The 23,175-nt window shown below is 40.6% G+C and overlaps 1 protein-coding gene across 1 annotated transcript; it reads left to right on the forward strand.

Moving 5' to 3' along the window:
* Positions 1-15: 15 nt before the first annotated feature.
* Positions 16-21,422, forward strand: zfand1 (zinc finger, AN1-type domain 1). The gene is made up of 8 exons (XM_068031675.1): positions 16-97; positions 4,220-4,262; positions 4,401-4,440; positions 12,229-12,353; positions 12,435-12,526; positions 13,587-13,705; positions 19,220-19,375; positions 21,063-21,422. Exons 1-8 carry the CDS (start codon positions 43-45, stop codon positions 21,231-21,233), a joined length of 801 nt encoding a protein of 266 aa, XP_067887776.1. The 5' UTR covers positions 16-42; the 3' UTR covers positions 21,234-21,422.
* The last annotated feature ends 1,753 nt before the right edge of the window (positions 21,423-23,175 follow it).

Below are 23,175 nucleotides of genomic sequence, written 5' to 3' on the forward strand. Positions count from 1 at the left end.
AAAAGCTGTCACTCAACCAGGGCGGGGGATACTGTAAATAAAATGGCCGAGTTGGAGGTTGGGCAGCAGTGTGAAGTGCAGTATTGTCGACAGTTAGGTAGGAGTCTGGGAGGGGTGGTTGCAACTCAGTAGGGTTGATGTAAATGTCGTTCAGCAAAGTTTTACTGTGTCAGCTTCATGCTAATATGAAATAAAAACGGTTTTGGAAGTATTCAGTAGGTCTGGCAGCATCTGTGGGGGAGGAACAGAGTTAACGTTTCAGGTGGATGACCTTTCATCAGAATTGGTAAAAGTTAGAACTGTAATAGGTTTTAAGTAAGTCAAGTGGGGGGTGGAAGAAAGGGAAGGTGTGTGATAGGACAGGGCCAGAGAGATTAACTGACAAGGTGGCTGTGGGGCAAAGAGTGTTAATGGTGTAGTGAAAGACAAAGCATTAGTGCAGTGAGAGTGTTAATGACAGAATAATGAACAGCCCTAGCCAAAAGCACAAATATGAAAAACCCAGTAGGCAGGCACATGGTTAAAAAAGAAACAAAATAAAAAAGAGCTCGTCATGTTCTAAAATTATTGAACTCTGTGTTCAGTCTGAAAGACTGTAGTGTGTCTGATTGTATATTGTGCAGGTTGCATCATGTATCTTTTAAGCTTTCCAAATTGAAGAAAACAGCAGCTGAATTGAAACAATCTAGTAATCACCTCCCCCACCCCTGCCCTGAATGAGGTGAAATAAAACCAGGTATCTTTAGATATCAATAAATTAACTATTTATCTAAAACAACTAAAAATCTTAAACACTACCAAGATAAACCACTAGATTAGCCTTCTGGACTGAACACTCAGTTCAATAATTTCAGAGCATAACTGACTTTTTAAAAATTTTATTATTTTTTTACCATGTGCCTGCCCCCTACTGGGTTTTTTCATTTTTGTGCTTTTGGGTAGGGCTGTTCATTATTCTGTCATTAACACTCTCGCTGCACTAATGCTTTGTCTTTCACCACACCATTAGCGCACTCTTCTTTGCCTTTGCCTCCTTGTCAGTTAATCTCTCTGGCCCTCTGACCTATCACATGGCTTCTGTTTTGTTCTCTTTCCAACCCCACCCCTGCTTTACTTGGTTGAAACCTATTACATTTCTACCTTTGCCAGTTCTGATGAAAGGTTACTGACCTGAAACATTAATTCTGCTTCTCGTTCCACAGTTGCTGCCAGACCTGCTGAGTATTTCCAGCACTTTGTTTTTATTTCAGATTTCCAGCATTCATAATATTTTGTTTTTATGCATTTTGGGAATATCTTTAATTGTCTTAAATTTAAGTCCCATCTACTGGTAGTCTGTATGCCACTCATGGCTCTGCCAGGATTGTGAAGATGATCAGGAATGAAGAGAGGCATTAAATCCCATCGACTCGGAATGAGCTTAATGGCCTACCTTTAAACCTTACTGTGGGTATCCTGTTAAATAATTACAGGGCTTTTGCTTTCAACATTTTTGCTGCAAGTCTGTTCACTTGATCACAATTTAATTTTCCATATTTGCCCTTTCCATAAAGTTTACAATCATGTATGTCTCTAATATTTCCTCTTGGATGCCTCTTCTAGGCTGAAAATCCCATTTTACTGCTCTACTTCCAGTGACTAAACATGGTACTGAAGCTATGGTCTGATATCACACTACAGTTTAACTGACTTGTGTTCAACTGCCTTACCTATGAACCTTCAGCATTTTGTTGGCTTTGGTTACTGCTCTACACATTGATTTAATATTTTGTCAACTATGACTCCTAGATCTTTTTCAGCTTTATTCTTAACTATTTCAAAACCAGCGTGTTGCCCATTTTCATTCCAGTGTGTAGTACTGTCCATCTGTTTGTATTCAACTTCATTTGACATTGTGCCAATTTACATGGTTTTATCGAGCTCATTTTATAATTTATGTGCTGACTCCTCTAATTCCTCTGCTCCTCCTAGTTTGGTATTGTCTGCATTTTTTTAAATCTAATTTGTGTTGGGTTTCTAAGTCTAAATCATTGATCTAAATTAGAAATAGTAGCAGTCCTGTTATAATCACTCAGGACATAACCCCCAATCAAAATATATGATTCTGATTACGGTGGGAGCAACACACTGTCAATTCAGTCCCGTCGCTCCACAGGTTGAATCATGTATCTTTAAGCTTTCCAAATCGAAGAAAGCAGCAGTCGAATTGAAACGATCTAGTAACACCCTCCCCTCTTTCTCCCCCCCCCCCGCCCCGAATGAGGCAGGTATATTTAGATATCAACAAATTAACTATTTATTTAAAACAACTAAAAATCTTAAACACTACTAAGATAAACCAATATCTAAAAACCTTCTAACTTATTTTTAAAAACTGCTGCTGTGTTTGCATATATATACTGAAACTAACAGTAGTTTGACATTTAGCTGCCCGAAAAAATAGAAAAACAATAAAGGCTTCGCAAATTATACTTGCGACGTATGGTCGTCTGATACAACACAGTCATAGTTCACTTGCAGTCTTCCGAGGTCGGATGAATCTTCCAGAGTTAAGAATTCAGCAGTTCAGTTCAGCAGTTGTAGTAGAAATTCTTTTTTCCAGCGATGAACACAGTAGATAAATCATTTGTTATTTCTTGAAGGAATTAATCTGGCTTGAAGATTTTTAGAATTTAAAAAATAACACTCTGGGTTTAAATTGGCTTAAATTGACTATTATTTCCTTCACGTGCTAGATCTATCAGACAACTGTGTGTCTCTGCTAGCCAGTTTCAAAGTCAAAATGGATACATTGAAGTCCTGTTCTCCCTCTCTGTATAGTTGTTGCTGGGCAACCAGAATGCACTTTGGCTTACAGTCTCTGGAGCTTGCTGCATTAAGGAAGTACTGATCTTTTACAGCCTTAAAGGTGCACCGCAATATTTCCCAAGGAGAAAAAAAAACAGGATTGTGACAGTCCTAACAACAATCCCTGGGGCCCCTCACTCAGTACTCTTTCTGCCTTGTTCATTGAACTCCTCTAATAAGTACCTGTTATTTTCTTCCCTTCAGCTAATTTCTTATCCATAATCCTTTACATGAAAAATCTTCAGATGCCTTGTAGAAGTCTAGACATAATACTTCTATTGAGATTACCATAATTAATTTGAACTATTACATCTTCAGTGAAGTCACGAGTTTGGTCAAGGAGTAACTTCCCTTTCTGAATCTATGTTGATCACTGCTAATTAAATTATTGCATAGATTCAATTAATTTACACAACATTGAAATAAGACAAATCTTTCCTTAGTTACTTGAGACCTTTTTTGGCCATTTTGAAGCTGGGTGCAACTTTGGTCTGTTTCTAATGAAATGTTGTTTTCCCCCATGTCGAGTGACTTTCTTATAATTGTCAATGCCTCACAAATCTACTTTCTAGTCTCCTTTACATGCAGATAAATAACCATCTATCCCTGAGAATTATTTTTTGAGTTCTTTGACCCTGTTGAGAACTTCCATCTCTTGTATTGAATTCATTAATTTTGATTGGGATAATTCTGGTTGGAGATGTCATTGTTGCTCATTATGACCCTGTGATTATTTGGAGGAAGAAGTAATTCAGAAAAGTTTACTATCCTCTTTTCATCAAGTTAAACCTGATCATTTTGTAGTTGAATTCCCCAGCGTTGCAACAAATCCATTTTTTTTCTTTGTACTTTTAAGTAATTTACAAATACCAGGTCAAGATAGCGCTACCTCTTGTGGCTTCTTCAACGACCCTGTATCTCTGCTGCTGAATTGTATTTGATCTTGCATAAGCAGTAGAAAATTGGTGTCGGGGTAATGAGGGGAAATTGCCATCTATGTGGTGCTACATTAGAAGCGTGAAACTCACTGAAATGCACTGATGTGATTTCCTTTGCATGAGTGTGAAAATTTGATCCCAAACAAGAAGATAAATTTCCAGTCTTGTAGACAAATATATAAAAGTATCTTTATTAAACTTGTTTACTGGTAATTTGACTCCAAAATCAAACTCATTATATATGTTATCTGATGATTGTTAACCTTATTTTATGGTAATACATGTTGGTCAATTTTGAACTAACTCAATTTTTTTCTCATCAATATAATTGGCAAATAGCCATTCCAGATAAACACTACTATTGTGTCAAAAACAAATATTGTGTCAAAATAGCTGTGTTTTGTTAAACTAACCAGTATTCTCCCATCTTTCAGATTTTCTGCCATTTGTTTGTGATGGATGTTCAGGAATTTACTGGTACAGTATTGGTCATTGAAAACAGGGTGCTACAATGCAACTAGGAAAACAGATTCTACTAGTATAACATTAGGATGATTTCTCTTACTTGCAGTCTCTTATTAAATATTGCATTTGGACTATATATTTCTTTTTTAGCCTTGAACATAGAAGTAAAGATGCGCATGGTTGTTCTGGGGTGAGTTTTTGTAGATCAAATGTGCATGTAGTATATGCCTTTTTTGCATTAATGTGGGCTATAGATGGGTTATTTTCCCTCTTTAAATAGATCACAATCTTTAGTGTGTCATTGTACTGGAGGCCTCAGTTTGGAATGTGCCAGATAATTGATAATTTTTAACGATACTTATTTCTGAATTCATTGGTTTTAACTCATACCACATTTTAATGTTCCCTATTTATTGAGAAATCTAAGTCTCATTTTCTACTCTGATATAGCAGGCAGGTTCCATTTGAACATCTGATCAGTAGTATAGCAAATATTTGTCGGGGAGCTGAGAGGTTATTCCTACTCTTGCTGACAATGATGCAGGATGTGAGGAAGATAAAGTGGAAATCTTTTTAATGGAAAATTTAAAATTTCTGTCACCTGACTTTATGTAACAAAAATTAGCAGCTGTAATGGCAGAAATAGAAGTACACTGGGACTCCGCTATAACACGGTGCATGGGGTCCATATCTCAAGACTGAGTTATAATAAGGTCCTTTCAAATGTGCCAAGCCAGTAGCCAGAATAATGTGGAATTGCAGATAAATTAGTTAAAACAGCCACTTGAAGGGGCAAATCATCTGATCTGATAGTAACAAAGCAAAGACAATCAATTCAAATAAATTAAATATTATTTCTTGTAACAGAAATGTGAATATACACGTACAATCGGACTACTGTATTTAAATCCAGACTGTCAGCATTGAATGGATAGATAAGAAGTCACTAATTTTTAACTGTTCATATTTACACCTCACCTTTGCCTTTGCTAGATGTAGGATGTTCTGCAGCAGTTGATTTTTTGTTGTCTTCCAACCATCTCAGCGATTCTTCTAGGTAATGGATGACCATGGAATGATAGCAGTAGCTCGCTCTCGGTGTTGTCGTCATCTTCAGCTTGCTGGACATCTTGAGGGTTTAGATCTGTTACACTGGCCAATAATTTATCTGTCATTGCCTCGTTGGTAGCTTCTTGGCCGTTAATATTCAGCTATGCATTGATGTTGTTGATATCTAATTAAGCTCCAAGTACAGATCTGGCATTGTTTAGATCCTGAGCATTGAATCCATCATAGTCCACAATTTGCTTCTTGCTTTCAAGTATTTCTTCTTCGTTAAGGCCTTTAAAATCCACCTTCAACGCTGCTGCTTTCCGTCTCGAATGCAGTACCCAGAGCGTGTCTCCAACTGTATCAGAAACTCCTGATTATTACTTCTTGCCAGGCACTGCCACATATGTAGATTCTCTCTTTCACGTTGAGTTTCTTCAGGCAACATATTATGTTGTCCTTACTGTTCACCATTCCATTGATTAATTCTCTTCTGTAGTTACATTTGAATGTGGATATGATGTCTTGGTTAAGGGTTGAATTTTTGAAGTTGTGTTTTTCAGTAGGTAAGCATGTTTGATCCCATCTCGCGTTGCCACGTTCTCTGGGGGTGGGTGTGCAGGGCAGTTGTCAAGCAACAAGATGGCCTTCTTTAGTAGTTTGTTCTGTATGAGATGTTTTCTGATGTTTGGTACGAATTCATGGTGGAACCAGTCTTTGAAAATTGATGAAGTCATCCAGGCTTTGGCGCAATTAGAATATTGGTATGGTAAATTTTCTGTTTAAATGATGGAAGCAACGTAGTTTAGCAAATTTTCCAATGATGAATGGAGTCAGCTTGTGTTGACCAGTTTTGTTGCTGCAAAGGAGGACTGTCAACCTTATCTTTATCTGTTGAACTCCGGACATTTTGTTGATGTCCTTTCTTGTTGCTAGTGTCGTCTCTGGTAACATTTTGTAGTACAAGGCCATCTCGTCACAGTTGTAGATTTGTTCTTCAGTGTATCCTCCTTCGTGTAATTCTGCGGGAACTGATGCTGAAGCTGTATTGTCCACAAACTAAGAGTAACTTGCGAAATGCCATGCCAGTTCTTAAATCTTGCTAACCATCCGTTGCTGACTCCAAGCTTTCCTGGGATGCTGTTATTTTCAATTAGTGGCAAAAATGTCTTAGCTTGACTAACAGGACTGGATATGGGAACGCCCTCAGCTTTCTGCTGATGAACCACATGTATATGGCTTTGTCGAGAGGTGGGTTGTTGGCATGCCAGGTTTTCTTTCTTGCTTGGCCACCTTCAAACATCTCTATCAACACCCTTCTCAACTGATCTTCATCTTTAAACCATAGAACTATAGAAAAGAAGCCTTTCAGCTCATCGTGTCTACGCTGGCTGAAGAAACTAGCCGCCCATTCTAATCCCACCTTCCAGCACCTGGTCCATAGTCTTGCAGGTGACCGCACTTCCAGGTACCAGGTCAAGATACCATTTTAATGAGTTGAGGGTTTCTGCCTCCACCATCGATCCAGGCAGCGAATTCCAGACACCCACCACCCTCTGGATGAAAACGTTTTTCCTTGTGTTACCTCTAATCCTTCTACCAATCACCTTAAATCTGTGCCCTCTGGTAATTGACTTCTCTGCTAGAGAAAACAGGTCCTCCTGTCTACTCAATCGAGGCCCCTCATAATTTTATACACCTCAATTAAGTCACCCCCCCAGCCTTCTCTGTTCTAAGGAAAACAACCCTAACCTATCCAAACTTTCCTCATAGTTGCAATTTTCCAGCCCTGACAACATTCTTGTAAATCTCCTCTGTACTCTCTCCAGAGTAATTATGTCCTTCCTGTAATGTGGCCAGAACTGTATTTAATACTCCAGCTATGGCCTAACCAGCATTTAATACAGTTCCAGCATTACATCCCTGCTTTTGTATTCTATACCTCAGCCAATAAAGGAAGGCATTTCATATGCCGCCTTCACCACTCTTATCTACCTGTCCTGCCACATTCAGGAACCTGTAGACATGCATTCCAAAGTCTCTCACTTCCTCTACCCCTCTCAGTATCCTCCCATTTATTGTGTATTCTCTTGCTTTGTTTGCCCTCCCTAAATGCATTACCTCACATTTTTCTGGATTGAATTCCATTTGCCACTTTTCCGCCCACTCAACCAACCCATTGATATCATTCTGGAGTCTACAGCTATCCTTTTCACTATCAACTACACAGCCAATTTTTGTGTCATCTGCAAATTTCCCAATTATGCCTCCCACATTTAATATATACCACAAACATAAGGGACCGGGCCCTGTGGAATGCTATTGGAAACAGATTTCCATTCGCAAAAACATCCGTCGACCATTACTTTGTTTCCTATCACTGTGCCAATTTAGGATCCAACTCACCACATTCCCCTGTATCCCATGGGCTTTTACTTTTCTGACCAGTCTGCCATATGGGCCGGCGCAGACACGATGGGCTGAATGGCCTCCTTCTGTGCCGTAGTTTTTCTATGGTTCTATGTGAGACCTTGTCAAATGCCTTACTAAAATCCATGTAGACAACATCGACTGCATTACCCTCATCAATCCTCCTTGCGACTTTCTCAAAAAATTCAATTCAGTTGGTAAGACATGACCTTCCCTTAAATCCATGCTGACTATCCCTGATTATTCTGCACCTTTCTAAGAGACAATTTATCCTATCTCTCAGAATTGATACTCATAATTTGCCCACCACTGAGGTCAGACTGAGCAACCTGTAATTATTTGGCCTATCCCCCGCACCCTTTTTAAACAATGGTACAATGTTTGCAGACCTCCAATCCTCTGGTACCTCACCTGTTATCTAGTGAGGATTGAAAACGATCCTCAGAACGTCTGCTATTTCCTCCCTGGCTTCCTTTAACAGCCTGGGATACAATCCATCTGGCCCTGGTGATTTATCCACTTCCGAAGATGTCAGACCCTCTAGTACTTTCTCTCTCATTATGCTCATCATATCTAATATTTCACATTCCTCCTCTTTAATTACAATGTCTGCATCATCCCTCTCATTTGTAAAGACAAAGTACTCATTCAGAACCCTGCCACATCTGCATCCATGCATAAGTTCCTTGTACATTTCTGTTAGACCCTACCCTTTCCTTAGTTATCCTCTTGCTCTTAATGTTCTGAGAAAACATCTTTGGGTTTTCCTTGATTTTTCCTGCCAATATTTTTCATGCCCTCTCTTTGCTTTCCTATACTCCTAAAATTTTTGTGACTGTCATACGCTTTCTTTTTCTGCTTTATCTTATCCGGTATGCTTCTGGACCACCCACAAAGCGTTGATTTAGCAATCCCCATTCTTTGTGAAATGGATGCTTGCATAGCGTCTTCCTTTATCTGGGTGAAGATTTTCAGCTTCTTGGCCATAGTGTAAGATTTTCTCTTTCGTGATTCAGTACACATGATTTTGCATTGATCGTTGTATGGGTATCAGTGCAAGTTTGACCCGTATTTACAGAGAAAAATGGCACCTTAATCAGTCACGAGGCTGCCATCTCATTGGCTGGTTCTAAATCATTTGCGGAGCATTTATACTTCAATAATATTCTGAAATACATTCTGAAAGAATAAATTTAAATGGAAATTTGGGGTTCAAGATGGACCCGCGTTCTGCTGAGTTCCTCACTATAACAAACCGCATTAAAGTGGAGTCCCAATGTATTGCTATCCTTCTAAATCTATCAATTTGAAATAGAAAACTGAAATAGGAAAAAACTCTTTATAGCATTTGTGTTTGACCAAGATGCACTGCAGTTAACTCACCAATGTTACTTCAACAACACCCTACCTCTACCACTGACCAGGAAAAATTGGATAAAGTCATGGGATCATCATCATCATCTCCAGGCCACACTGATTTTGATGTATATTGCTTTTCTTGCATCACTGCTGGATCAGTATATCTTTTGTGCAAGGGGTCATCAGCATGGGGAATGCAAAGGTTCAAGGAAAGGATCACTCACCATTACCACCTTAAGGTTGAGAGGGATGTGCAATGAGTGTAGCTTTACCAGAATCTGTTGTATCCAAAAAACAGAAAGAAAGTACAAATATTCTAATTACTGATTTCTGTGAGACAGATAGAAAGGCAGATTGAGACATATCTTCAGAGGTACACTTGGAAGAAGTAATCATAAAGCACAAAATTTGATGTTTGCATAGGTATCTTAGGAAGTTGCAAACCAGTGTTGCCAAATGTGGGATACCATACCTTTTAACCTCACTGCTGATTGATTCCCAGGTGGATTCTTGGTATCTAATCTCTCAATTCACCCTTCTTTCTGCCAAACCTGTTGCCCTCGCTCCACAGTGAGACAGGACCAAAGGATCTCCTACCATGCTGCAAAGCCGCAGGTGGTCCACTGCAGTGCTACCAAGCTCTATGACTCTCCACTCCAATTCTTCTAAAGCCCTCGACCATCCCCCAGTGCAGTTTAACTTCAGATTAATTAATAAATTCAATAAATTAATTGTAATAAAATCTGGAATTCAAAGTTAGTCTTTGTAATGGTGAGCATGAAACTATCATCAATTTGTTTTAAAAACTGACCTGGTTCACTGATGTCCTTTAGGGAAGGAAATCTGCTGTCCTTACCTGGTCTGGCCTACACGCGACTCCAGACGCACAAAAATATGGTTGACTCTTAACTGCCCTCTGAAATGGCCTAGCAAGCCACTCAGTTGTATAAAATCGCTACACAAAAGTTGAAAAGGAAGAGACCTGGTATCAACCTAGGCACCGAAAACGACAAGAGCAAACCGAGAAATGTTGACCCTGCAAAGTCTTACTAACATCTGAGGGCTTGTGCCGAAATTGGGAGAGCTGTCCTACAGATTAGTCCAGCAACAGCCTGATAGACATACCTTACATCCAATGTCCCTAACACCGCCATCACCATTCCTGGAACTGTCCTGTCTTACCAGAAGGACAGCCTCTCCAGAGGTTGGCAGCACAGTGGGATATAGCTAAGCGATCCCACAACCAACAGATCAGATCAAAGCTCTGCAGTCCTGCCACATCCAGTCATGAATGGTAGTGGATACTTAATAACCGGAGCCGGAAGCTCCACAAATACCTGCTTCCTCAGTGACAGAGGAGCACAGCACATCAGTGCAAAAGAAAAGGCTAAAGCATTTGCAACCATATTCAGTCAGAAGTGCCAAGTAGATGATCCATCTTTGCCTCCTGCTGAAGTCCCCAGCATCATAGATGCCAGTCTTCAGCCAATTCAATTCACTCCACGTGATATCAAAAAAAAAGCTGAAGGCGTTGCAAAGCCTATGAGCCCTTACTGAATACTTGTGCTGCAGAACCAGCCACGCCCCTAGCCAAGCTGTTCCATTACAGCTACAACACTGGCATCTACCCAACAATGTGGAAAATCCACAAAAAGCAGGTCAAATCCAATCCTGCCAGTTACCACCCCCATCAGTCTACACGCAATCATCAAAGTTATGGAAAGTGTAATTGACAGTGCTATCAAGCGCCACTTAAACAGCAACAACCTGCTCACTGATGCTCAGTTCAGGTTCTGCCAGGGTTACTCGGCTCCTGATCTCATTACAACCTTGGTCCAACATGGACGAAAGAGCTGAACTCCAGAGTTGAGGTGAGAGTGACTGCCCTTGACATCAAGGCAGCATTTGACCGAGTATGGCATCAAGAAGCCCTCCCCAAACTGAAGTAAATGGAAATCAAGGGGAAAATTTTCCACTGCTTGGAGGCATACCTGGCACAAAGGGTTGTGGTTGTTGGGTGATCAATCACCTCAGCTCCAGGACATTGCTGCAGGAGTTCCTCAGGGTAGTGTCCTAGGCCCAATCATCTTAAGCTGCTTCATCAATGACTTTCCTGTCATCATAATGGCAGAAGTCAGGATGTTCACTGCTGATTGTACTATGTTCAGTACCATTCGCAACTACTCAGATACTGAAGTAGGCTGTGTTCATATACAGCAAGACCTGTATCCCTTTGACATTAAATGGGATTACCATCGCTGTATCCCTCACTATCAACATCCTAGTGGTTACCATTGACCAGAGACTGAACTGGATCAGTCACATAAATACCATTGGTACAAGAGCAGGTCAGAGGCTGGGAATTCTGCAGTGAGTAACTCACCTCCTGTCTCCCCAAAGCCTGTACACCATCTACAAGGCACAAGTCAGTAGTGTGATGGAATACTCTCCACTTGCCTGGATGAGTGCGGCTTCAACAACACTCGAGAAGATCGACACCATCCAGGAAAAAAGCAGCCTGCTTGATCGGCACCCCATCCATCAACTTAGTCATTCACCCCCTCCACAACTGATGTGCAGTGGCAGCAGTGTGTACCATATACAAGATGCACTGCAGCAACTCACAAAGGCTCCTTCAACAACATCTTCCAAACCTGCGACCGCTTCCACCTAGAAGGACAAGGGCAGCAGACCCGTGGGAACACCATCTTGATTTGGAAGTATATCGCCATTCCTTCACTGGTGCTGGATCAAAATTCTGGAACTCCCTCCCTAACAACATTGTGGGTGTACCCACACCAGGTGGACTGCAGCGGTTCAAGAAGGCAGCTCACCACCACCTTGAGGGCAATTAAGAATGGGCAAGAAAAGCTGGCCTTGCCAATAACGCCCACATCACATGAAACTAATAAAAAAAAACTGAATTGCCATAGCACCAGGAAAAGTTCCAGATATAACTTGATAAAACTGAAATTTAAATTATTAATTTAATCAGTGGTCATAATGCTATCCTCTATATGTTGTAAACATACCCATTCACTGTGTGCAACACATAGGGAGATCTGTCAATATGTAGTAATATTTCAAGTGCTACAAAGTGATGGAGTTAAATATTTAAAGTCTAAAATTCAAATTTCAGGTATGTTTAAGAAAACCAGTGAAATCTGAAGGAACCTCGTCCTACCACTGTACTTACAAAAGCTGTAAGGCAAAAGAACTCTTGCCAGTAATTTGCTCGCATTGTCAGAAATATTTTTGTCTGAGGTGAGTACTTATGCAAGCTGAATTCTGATATTGAGTTTTGGTGAAGATTTACACTTCAGTATGTTCACGTTTCTGTTACAGGCATCGACACCAGACAGACCACGACTGTGAAAAGCAAGAGGTGCCTAAATCACGTTTGGTTGTCACTCAGCAAGTAGTTAAAGAGACTGTTGGCAAGTACTGCATTACCTTTCATAAACAGCATAACCTTTCTATTGATTGTGACCTGGCTACTAGCAAATTAATCTTGAGTCTAATCAAATGCACATAAACTATACATCAGATTAGTGAAAATTAAAAATACAATAACAGATTGTACGTTCCTTGTTGTAATAGAACAGGCAATTATAATTTTGTGGATCTTGCTTACTTATGTGCCGATCCCTGACGGAAGGGTGAGCCCAGGCACTCCCTTGTTGTTCAGGCCTTTTTTCTAAAACAACTGTAATAAACTATTGGTGAGCTTATGGCATCAGTGCAGATTAACACTCTTCCTACCATTTTGGAGGAACACTTTATCCTAGCTGAGATTCCTAATTCACTGTATGAATAATTGAGAATAATCTTTCATGTACCACACAGCAGCACAAAACATCAACACCTTCATAGCCTATTTGGTTCTCCTCTTTACTGTTATTATTAAATTGCACAGTACAGACAGTGTCAGCTCCAAATCAGTTGGTAGCTCTCGCCTCTGAGTCAGGTTGTGGGTTCAAGTCTCACTCCAGTACTTAAGCATAAATATCAAAGCTGACATTCCCATGCAGCATTGAGGAAGTGCTGCACTGTCGGAGGTGCTGTCTTTCTGTTGAGACATTAAACTGAGGCCTTGTTTTCCCTCTCGGATGGAGGTAGTGCTATTTTAAAGAAGAACTGGGGACTTATCCCTGGAGTCCTGGCCAGTATTTATCCCTCAATCAATAACACAAAGATTATCAGGTCATTATCACATTTTTTTTTATGGAGCTTGCTGTGTACAAATTGGCTGCTGTATTACTTATATTACAACAGTGACTACACTTTATAAGTACTACAATTGACTGTAAAGCGCTTTGGGACATCCTATGGTCATGTAAGGTGCAAGTCTTTCTTTGATATGTCTGTTGCAGAGATCGTTTAAGTTGCATCTGTGCAAGCATAATATTGATTTTGAATGGAGAGGAAAAATGATTAGTTCAGTCATTATTGATATTGCATTTGTCTTGTTTGAATTAATTTTTTTAAATCCAAAAGCGAAGAATGCAGTCCCACTGAAGAAAGGAAGAAAAGGAGCAAAGAACAATGCAACTGCTGAAAAAGTGGCATTTATGCAGATGAAGCTGCATGCTGTTGGAGACAAGTCCATACCACAGGTTAATGTCAGTCAGTCTACTTAAGTTGAAATCTTCATAGAAGTTCTTCTGACAGGGATAGTGCACATTGTGATGAGTTTCCTGCTTTTGAAATGATGTCTTGGGACTGATTTTTAATCTCTTTAATGCCCTTTAAACAGGTGCAGACAGAGTGTAAAAATAGGCACAGATTATTACCAGTAGGTCTCTGACCATTTTCATGCTGATCGCATTTTTGTGTGGGTTGGGCAGGCAGCACAAGTTCCTGCCCAAAATAGGTGAGAGTTCATAATATTTAAATGAGCAGTGAAGTGATTTAGCATAGTTTGACATAATTACACTTGTTCCTCATCATGCCATATAACCTCAGCATCCAATTCATACTATTTGTGTATCAAAGCATTTAAAGGAGCAACAGATGTTTTCTGAATTTATTAACCCATTATGTGAAATAAAATTTCTGTTGCCATTCTCCATGCAGTATGTAAAATAAATTTGTAGGAGGAATTTTGGTGACTGGTTTTAAAAAATTCCTGGACCATTGAATGATAGATGCCCTTGTCGGAATTCATCTTTTATGGCTTACTTGGAGAAAGAAGAATGCAAGGATTGTAAGCAATACTGTGCACCTTTGTGCACCTAACTGAGTATACAGGCAAAGGCACTTGTCAGAGGTGCAATGCATATGAAAGCAGTGCTTGCCAAGCAAAGTGCAACAGATGTGTTGCATGTCCAAAATTACATTCAGACAGGACATAAAACTGAATGAGATGGACCACTTGGTCTTTTTCTATCTACCTTTCTCATATGTTCATATCCATGATGGTGCACGCATCACACTGCCTCCATGGCAGGGAGTGTACTGCCTGTTTGTTGTAAAGGTCACTGCAGCCCGGAATCTTTTGGCCTAGGATTACTTCTGGATACTAAGATCAATCAAGCTGTACTTCAGATAAGGGTAAAACAGATGACTTGTGTGTTATTTACAAAGTATAAAATTAAATCATTTCTTAATGAATAGGCGGAACAAGCACGAAGGCTTGCCCAGATTGCACTTTTTCCCCAAAGTCCAGGACCTGGTAGGTTTCACCAGTTTTGAACTGAGAAGAGAGTGGACTGCATGAGTACAAAAGAATAGAGTTTAGCCTCGGTGGAAGTGATTAGGACTCACTATTACGAACAGGTAGTTAATTTAATTTTTTTCCCTCTGATCAAATTTCCCTGTTTTTTTCAACCAGTTGTCCATAACTAGATTAGTGATTGAATTTCTTTCCCTCCCTTAAACCCTAATAGTAAATGATTGCTTCAACAACACGGATTTTAAAGTTAAAATAAAGTAGGGTTTATTAACATGCTCTTAAACTCGGGAAAGGGTTTAATTTCGCCACGCACGCTGACAATCGTTCAGGGAAAGGTTAAAGGCATAAAAAAGAGGCAACGACATTTATTAAATAGAAACCTATCTTAACAACTAGCTAATATGGATTTCAGTTCTAACTAGTGTCCGTGAATATCGAAAAATAGTGCCCAAAAGTTGGAGATCACCGATTAGAAATGCCGAATAGAGGAAGTGCTGTTGGAGATTTCTCTTGCAAATTTCTTTTTCTTTGCACTCAAAGGTAATAATGGACACCGCTAAATTGCTGAAGTCACCTTATTTTAGACAGAGAGGAAACAGGTAGAAATCAGACCTTTTCTGCTGTTACTTCAGCTTGTCTTCGGGTTGGTTTGTTTCTTGCTGGATTTTTCAAAGTGTGGCTTCTCTTTAATTTTTCTTGTTGAAAAGGTCTTAGAGAGAAAAGTCAGTGCAGCTTGAAGACAGGCTGTGCTTCTTGGAGGGAGCTGTGTCTCTAGCACATGACAGTCGCATAATAGAGGATAGGCTGTACTCCCAAACGGTTACAGTTTCGAGTCCACACAGGTTGGATAGGGATTTCCTGGATCCTAAAGCTAGACTCTTTTCAAGTGGCTGTTCCACAGGACCCCTCTCCTCTATTTTGACGATCAGTACACGGAAGTACAAACTTAAAACATGCTGTATAAAATGGCGGTTGACATTAATACTCAAATGAACAACATAATTTACAAGGGGGTTTGCATCCATTCATGACAGTACATATTGATTTTTATTTATTTTACTGTATTGGGAGTTTATTTACTTCATTTTTACCTATTTAATACTAGAAGTTGCTTAAACCTGTTTCCTGGGTGTCTTAACTATGGACAGGTTTAAGCTGGTAACAGGTAATTGGTTACAGAGGAGGTGTGTTTAGATGTTCTCTAATTAACTGCTTTTCCTGTGGCAGTTGGGCTTTTGGGTAAGTTAATACAGTATAAACTGGAGCTGAGTAGCAAGAGATTAGTCTCCATTTGCAAGAGGCCAGAGTTCAACCATAGATGAATTCAGTTTTCAAATTCATTGGACAGAAACTATCTATTATTTGTGTGTGGTGAGTAAGTGGAGTTTGATTTTTGAGAGTTTGGTGCTAGTAGGAGGGCAGGCTAACACAATCTACATCTTTAAGTTGCAGACACAGAGGGATGATAGTGCTGGAAATCTGCACTTGGAAGTCATGTAACTAAGCATCACAATCGTCATTGCTGTCCACCCACTAGCAGCCATGCAATATTGACAATACAAGAAAGTAAAGATTTTTAGATCTGTAAGCCATTTCGCAGAAAAATTAATTGTCTGACATTCTTCTCGAACCACCAAAGACAATCAAAACCAAGTTCCAGGCGATAAGTGACAATAAGATTAATCATCTAAAATCCTACTTACCTTTTTGTATGCAGCAATATTGTCTTCCTCCAGAAACTGGTCCAGCTACCTTTTGAAAATCTGCAGTGAATCTGCAGGAGCCAGTAACCGAATTTAATGGTCCATAATCTCCGAAAAGAAAAATCTCCTGATAACCAACCTGATTTTGTGTTTGTGTAATTTTACAATTCCGTAAGCTTTAAAATACTCATGGACAAAGACGAGAGTGGTCCTAAAGGAAGAGTGCTAAATTGGGGGAAGGCCAACTATACCAAAATTCGACAGGAGCTGGGAAATGTAGATTGGGAGCAGCTGTTTGAAGGTAAATCCACATGTGATATGTGGGAGGCTTTTAAAGAGAGGTTGATTAGCGTGCAGGAGAGACATGTTCCTGTGAAAATGAGGGATAGAAATGGCAAGATTAGGGAACCATGGATGACAGGTGAAATTGTGAGACTAGCTAAGAGGAAAAAGGAAGCATACATAAGGTCTAGGCGGCTGATGAAAGACGAAGCTTTGAAAGAATATCGGGAATGTAGGACCAGTCTGAAACGAGGAATTAAGAGGGCTAAAAGGGGTCATGAAATATCTTTAGCAAACAGGGTTAAGGAAAATCCCAAAGCCTTTTATTCATATATAAGGAGAAAGAGGGTAACTAGAGAAAGGATTGGCCCACTAAAGGACAAAGGAGGAATGTTATGCTTGGACTCAGAGAAAATGGGTGAGATTCTAAACGAGTACTTTGCATCGGTGTTTACCGAGGAGAGGGACATGACGGATGTTGAGGTTAGGAACAGATGTTTGATTACTCTAGGTCAAGTCGGCATAAGGAGGGAGGAAGTGTTGGGTATTCTAAAGGGCATTAAGGTGGACAAGTCCCCAGGTCCGGATGGGATCTATCCCAGGTTACTGAGGGAAGCGAGAGAGGAAATAGCTGGGGCCTTAACAGATATCTTTGCAGCATCCTTAAACACGGGTGAGGTCCCGGAGGACTGGAGAATTGCTAATGTTGTCCCCTTGTTTAAGAAGGGTAGCAGGGATAATCCAGGTAATTATAGACCGGTGAGCCTGACGTCAGTGGTAGGGAAGCTGCTGGAGAAGATACTGAGGGATAGGATCTATTCCCATTTGGAAGAAAATGGGCTCATCAGTGATAGGCAACATGGTTTTGTGCAGGGAAGGTCATGTCTTACCAACTTAATAGAATTCTTTGAGGAAGTGACAAAGTTGATTGATGAGGGAAGGGCTGTCGATGTCATATACATGGACTTCAGTAAGGCGTTTGATAAGGTTCCCCATGGCAGGCTGATGGAGAAAGTGAAAGCGCTTGGGGTCCAAGGTGTACTAGCTAGATGGATAAAGAACTGGCTGGGCAACAGGAGACAGAGAGTAGCAGTAGAAGGGAGTTTCTCAAAATGGAGACATGTGACCAGTGGTGTTCCACAGGGATCCGTGCTGGGACCACTGTTGTTTGTGATATACATTAATGATTTGGAGGAAAGTATAGGTGGACTGATTAGCAAATTTGCAGACGACACTAAGATTGGTGGAGTAGCAGATAGTGAAGGGGACTGTCAGAGAATACAGCAGAATATAGATAGATTGGAGAGTTGGGCAGAGAAATGGCAGATGGAGTTCAATCAGGGCAAATGCGAGGTGATGCATTTTGGAAGATCCAATTCAAGAGTGAACTATACAGTAAATGGAAAAGTCCTGGGGAAAATTGATGTCCAGAGAGATTTGGGTGTTCAGGTCCACTGTTCCCTGAAGGTGGCAACGCAGGTAAATAGAGTGGTCAAGAAGGCATACGGCATGCTTTCCTTCATCGGACGGGGCATTGAGTACAAGAGTTGGCAGGTCATGTTACAGTTGTATAGGACTTTGGTTCGGCCACATTTGGAATACTGCGCACAGTTCTGGTCGCCACATTATCAAAAGGATGTGGATGCTTTGGAGAGGGTGCAGAGGAGGTTCACCAGGATGTTGCCTGGTGTGGAGGGCGCGAGCTATGAAGAGAGGTTGAGCAGATTAGGATTATTTTCATTAGAAAGACGGAGGTTGAGGGGGGACCTGATTGAGGTGTACAAAATCATGAGAGGTATAGACAGGGTGGATAGCAAGAGGCTTTTTCCCAGAGTGGGGGTTTCAATTACTAGAGGACACGAGTTCAAAGTGAAAGGGGAAAAGTTTAGGGGGGATATGCGTGGAAAGTTCTTTACGCAGAGGGTGGTGGGCACCTGGAACGCATTGCCAGCGGAGGTGGTAGATTCGGGCACGATGGAGTCTTTTAAGATGTATCTAGACAGATACATGAATGGGCAGGAAGAAAAGAGAAACAGAAACTTAGAAAATAGGCGACATGTTTAGAGAGAGGATCTGGATCGGCGCAGGCTTGGAGGGCCGAAGGGCCTGTTCCTGTGCTGTAATTATCTTTGTTCTTTGTTCTTTGTTCTACACATCCCTCATTCTTCTGAACGACATGGACACAAACTAGTTTTTCCATCATTTTAAATGCTTCAATTAAATCACCCCAATACTTTTCTAGAATTAAAAAAGATAGTTTTGATCCTAAGGCCAGAACTTTCATGGGGTTTTACTCTGTTAAATATTTTGCAAATATGATTAATTTTACAGAAGGAATTCATTCACAAATTTTTGTTCCTAGTTGTAAACCTGCAACACAAACAGGTGAAAAGTTACAGTCGTTGAGCTGTCCTTCTCAAATGTACAAATGGCCACAAATCATCACTGAATTGAAGTTTTTTTATTTGCAGAATGAGCGAGTATATTTTCAAGTTTTTCTGCCAAAAGGAAACAAAGGGAAAAGCAGACCGATGTTCTTCTGTTCCAAATGGAGTATTGGAAAAATGGTGGATAATGCAGCTTCACTGTTGAACCTTAGGAATGACAACAATATTTTGGCATCTAAGGTAATATTTGATAAAATTGGAAGGTTTTGCATTTACCTTCTGCATACATGTACCATTGTTGCCTTCACCTGTGGCTTATGTCCATTATTTAGTAAGTATGTGATATATTAATTAGTATTGATAATTCAGGTTTATCCACAGTTTCAAATGAAAACTGACAAAAAATGGTGCAGGGGCTGGAGCACAGATATACAGTGTTTCAGTATGATGGGAATTCTGCTGTCCTGCTGAGCTCAACAGCCACAACTTGCATTGATATTGCACCTTTTAACTTGGTAAAATGTCGCAAGGTGATTCACAGCAGCATTAACAAACTAAGGCACCGAACCACATGAGATGTTAGGACAGGTGAACAAAAGCTTGGTCTAGGAAGTTAGCATCTTAAAGGAGGAGAGAAAAGTGGAGAGATTTAGGCAAGAAGTTCCAGAACTTGGGGCCATGACAGTTGAAGGCACAACCACCCCACTGGAGGGGTGAAGGATATCAGGGAAGCACAAGGGCCAGAATTGGAAGAAACAAGAGATCTCGTAGGGCTGGACAGAGATAGGGATGGGTGTGGTCATGGAAAGACTTGATTAAAAGGAGGAGAGTTTTAAACTTGCATTGCCAGACCAGGAGCTCATGTAGGTCAACAAGCGCAGGGCTGATGGGTGAACAGGACTTTGTGCAAGTTACAATATGGGCAGCAGAATTTTGGATGAACTAAAGTTTATGGAGAGTTGAACATGGGAGCCGACCAGGGGAACACTGGAATAGTTCTGTCTAGATAGTCTGGATAGGCTCCCATTTCCATCTGTCGAGCACTACTGAGAAGAGTTTTTTTTTCCTAAGACCCTCTTCTGGCAGCTAAGTAAGAGTAGTATTGGCAGTGCCCTAGAACTAGGCTGCATATCCTGTTCTCTTTTTGAGGATGACACAAAAGAAAGTAAATGTTTTTTTTTAAAACAAATAATCGGTTTGATGAAACAACATAATATTTTAAAGTCAAAATGGGATGAACAGTGAAGAAAGGGATTAAGATCAGTTATGCTACTGGGCAGATAAATTGTAAACGAAACTTAAAACTGATAAATGTAAGATGGAATATGGGTACAAAATGAATGGGGTTGAATTAGCACATGAGGTTAGGAAGAGACCTTGAAACTGTAGTACATGTAAAAAAAAAGACAGCACTTTCCATGTTGTAACAACTTGGCATAGCATTACAAAACAGTGGAATAAAAGTCTAAAGTTTTGCAATGGCTTTACAAAAAGAAATTTTAAGTAGAAAGGGCACAGAAAAGAGCAGAAAGATCAATCCCAGGTGGAAAGGGGTTGAGCTAAGCAGAAGGATTAATGAAACTAAAGCGCTGTAGTTTAGAAAGAGGTTGATTAAGGGGGAACACATTAAAATCTATAAAATATTAATACATGTAAGGCAAACATTACTTCAAAATCTACAAATAAAGTAGGACTGGCGAACATAATGGAAATTAGTGAAACATAAATATACAGCTATCAAGAAAATCATTTCTGCTTGGAGTGGAAATGTTTTGGAATAATCAAGCAAGGTGATAGTGGAAATATGTTGAGACTTTTTCCTGACTTCCATTATGAGACAGGTAATGCAGCAGAGGAACAAGTTTCAATGGGACAAGTGACTAATTGCCATCCTTACCTCTCCATGCTTTTTTCTTTTGTTCCCCAGAAACTGAGACTGTGTCACAGTGAATCAGGAAATGTATTGCCCATGGGTCAAACTTTGGAATTGTGGATGGCAAGTACTGACTGCCCCCTGATCAATGGAGGAACGATTATCCTTGAATATTTAGACAATGATTGTGTGACATTAGAAAGCACAGGCTCATACATGGAATGACAGCTTTTGTTCATTTTAGCAACTAATCACTTATTTTAATAGAAAAGTACTCTGAAGAAAATATGTTCTGTTCTGTATGCATCTGATGGTATAACCTTCTCAAAACACCATGTGAATAGTATAACCTTGTTATATAGCCAAAATGTTCTTTAATTGTAATAAATTTAATTTGGAAGCCTTAAAAATCAATCAAGTCTCATTGTTACCTACTTTATGGGTGATTTTAGCTGAAGTTGAACTGACCCTATTTGGAGTTGAAATTGTACTTTCAAAAATGATCTCTTTCTGTCTTTGTTCTTTTTGCCATCAGTTTAGTCTGCTTTTTCTAAAATCCAGTACAGTCAACCCATGATGATGGCACTGGACTAGCAAGCCAGAGGTCATGACTTTAAATCTCACCAAGTTCTGAAACTGATATCAATAAATCTGGTAATTTGTTGTCTGACACCAGGAAAATGACCATGAAAGCAGATGGATATTTGTAAAAACCAAACTGAATCACAGAATCGTTACTGTGCAGAAGGAGGCCATTCGGCCCATGTCCGCACTGGCTTGCTGAAAGAGTAGTTCCCTCAGTTCCATTCCCCTGCCTTCTCCCCATATCCCTGCACATTCTTCCTTTTCATATAACTGTCTAATTCCCTTTTGAATGCTTCAATTGAACCTGTATCCACCGCCTTCTCAGGCAGCAAATTCCAGACCATAACCACTTGCTGCATGAAAAAGTTTTTCCCTCATAAGATAAGACAGAAGTATTTGCAACAATCTTCAGCCAGAAGTGCCGAGTTGATGATCTATCTTGGCCTCCTCCTGAAGTCCCCAGCATCACAGATGCCAGACTTCAGCCAATTCGATTCACTCCTTATATCAAGAAACGACTGAAGGCACTGGATACTGCAAAGGCTATGGGCCCTGACAATATTCCAGCAATAGTACTTAAGACCTGTGCTCCAGAACCTGCCGCGCCCCTAGCCAAGCTGTTCCAGTACAGCGACAACACTGGCATCTACTGGCAATGTGGAAAATTGCCCAGGTATGTCCTGTACACAAAAAGCAGGACAAGTCCAACAGTGCCATCAAGCAGCACTTGCTTAGCAATAACCTGCTCAGTGACGCTCAGTTTGGGTTCCGCCAGGGCCACTCAGCTCTTGACCTCATTACAGCCTTGGTTCAAACATGGATAAAAGAGCTGAACTCAAGAGGTGAGGTGAGAGTGACTGCCCTTGGCATCAAGGAGCCCTAGCAAAAGTGAAGTCAATGGGATTCAGGGAAAACGCTCCGCTGGTTGGAGTCATACCTAGCACAAAGGAAGATGGTTGTAGTTGTTGGAGGTCAATCTTCTGACCTTCAGGACATCACTGTAGGAGTTCTTCAATCATTAGGTCAGAAGTGGGGATGTTCACTGATGATTGCACAATGTTCAGCACCATTTGCGACTCCTCAGATACTGAAGCAGTCCTTGTAGAAATGCAGCAAGACCTGGACAATATACAGGCTTGGGCTGATAAGTGGCAAGTAACATTCATCCACACAAGTGCCAGGCAATGACCATTTCCAACAAGGGAGAATCGAACCATCTCTCCTTGACATTCAATGGCATTACCATCGCTGAATCCCCCACTATCAACATCCTAGGGGCTACCATTGACCAGAAACTGAACTGGAGTAGCTATATAAATACCGTGGCTACAAGAGCAGGTCAGAGGCTAGGAATCCTGTGGCGAGTAACTCATCTGACTCCCCAAAGCCTGTCCACCATCTGTAAGGCACAAGTTAGGAGTGTGATGAAATACTCTCCACTTGCCTGGATGGTGCAGCACCAACAACACTCAAGAAGCTCGACACCATCCAGGACAAAGCAGCCCGCTTGATTGAGATTCCATCCACAAACATTCACTCCCTCCACCACTGACGCACAGTGGCAGCAGTGTGTCCCATCTAC

This window comes from Heterodontus francisci, chromosome 5, assembly GCF_036365525.1.
Source record: "Heterodontus francisci isolate sHetFra1 chromosome 5, sHetFra1.hap1, whole genome shotgun sequence".
Taxonomy (NCBI): domain Eukaryota; kingdom Metazoa; phylum Chordata; class Chondrichthyes; order Heterodontiformes; family Heterodontidae; genus Heterodontus; species Heterodontus francisci.

Excerpts from the sequence above, each read along its gene's own strand:
- zfand1 (XM_068031675.1), top strand. The coding sequence starts at position 43 with ATGGCCGAGTTGGAGGTTGGGCAGCAGTGTGAAGTGCAGTATTGTCGA. Across the intron at positions 12,527-13,586 it reads AGTAGTTAAAGAGACTGTTG|CGAAGAATGCAGTCCCACTG; the intron begins GCAAGTACTGCA and ends TAAATCCAAAAG. Across the intron at positions 13,706-19,219 it reads GAGACAAGTCCATACCACAG|AATGAGCGAGTATATTTTCA; the intron begins GTTAATGTCAGT and ends TTTTATTTGCAG.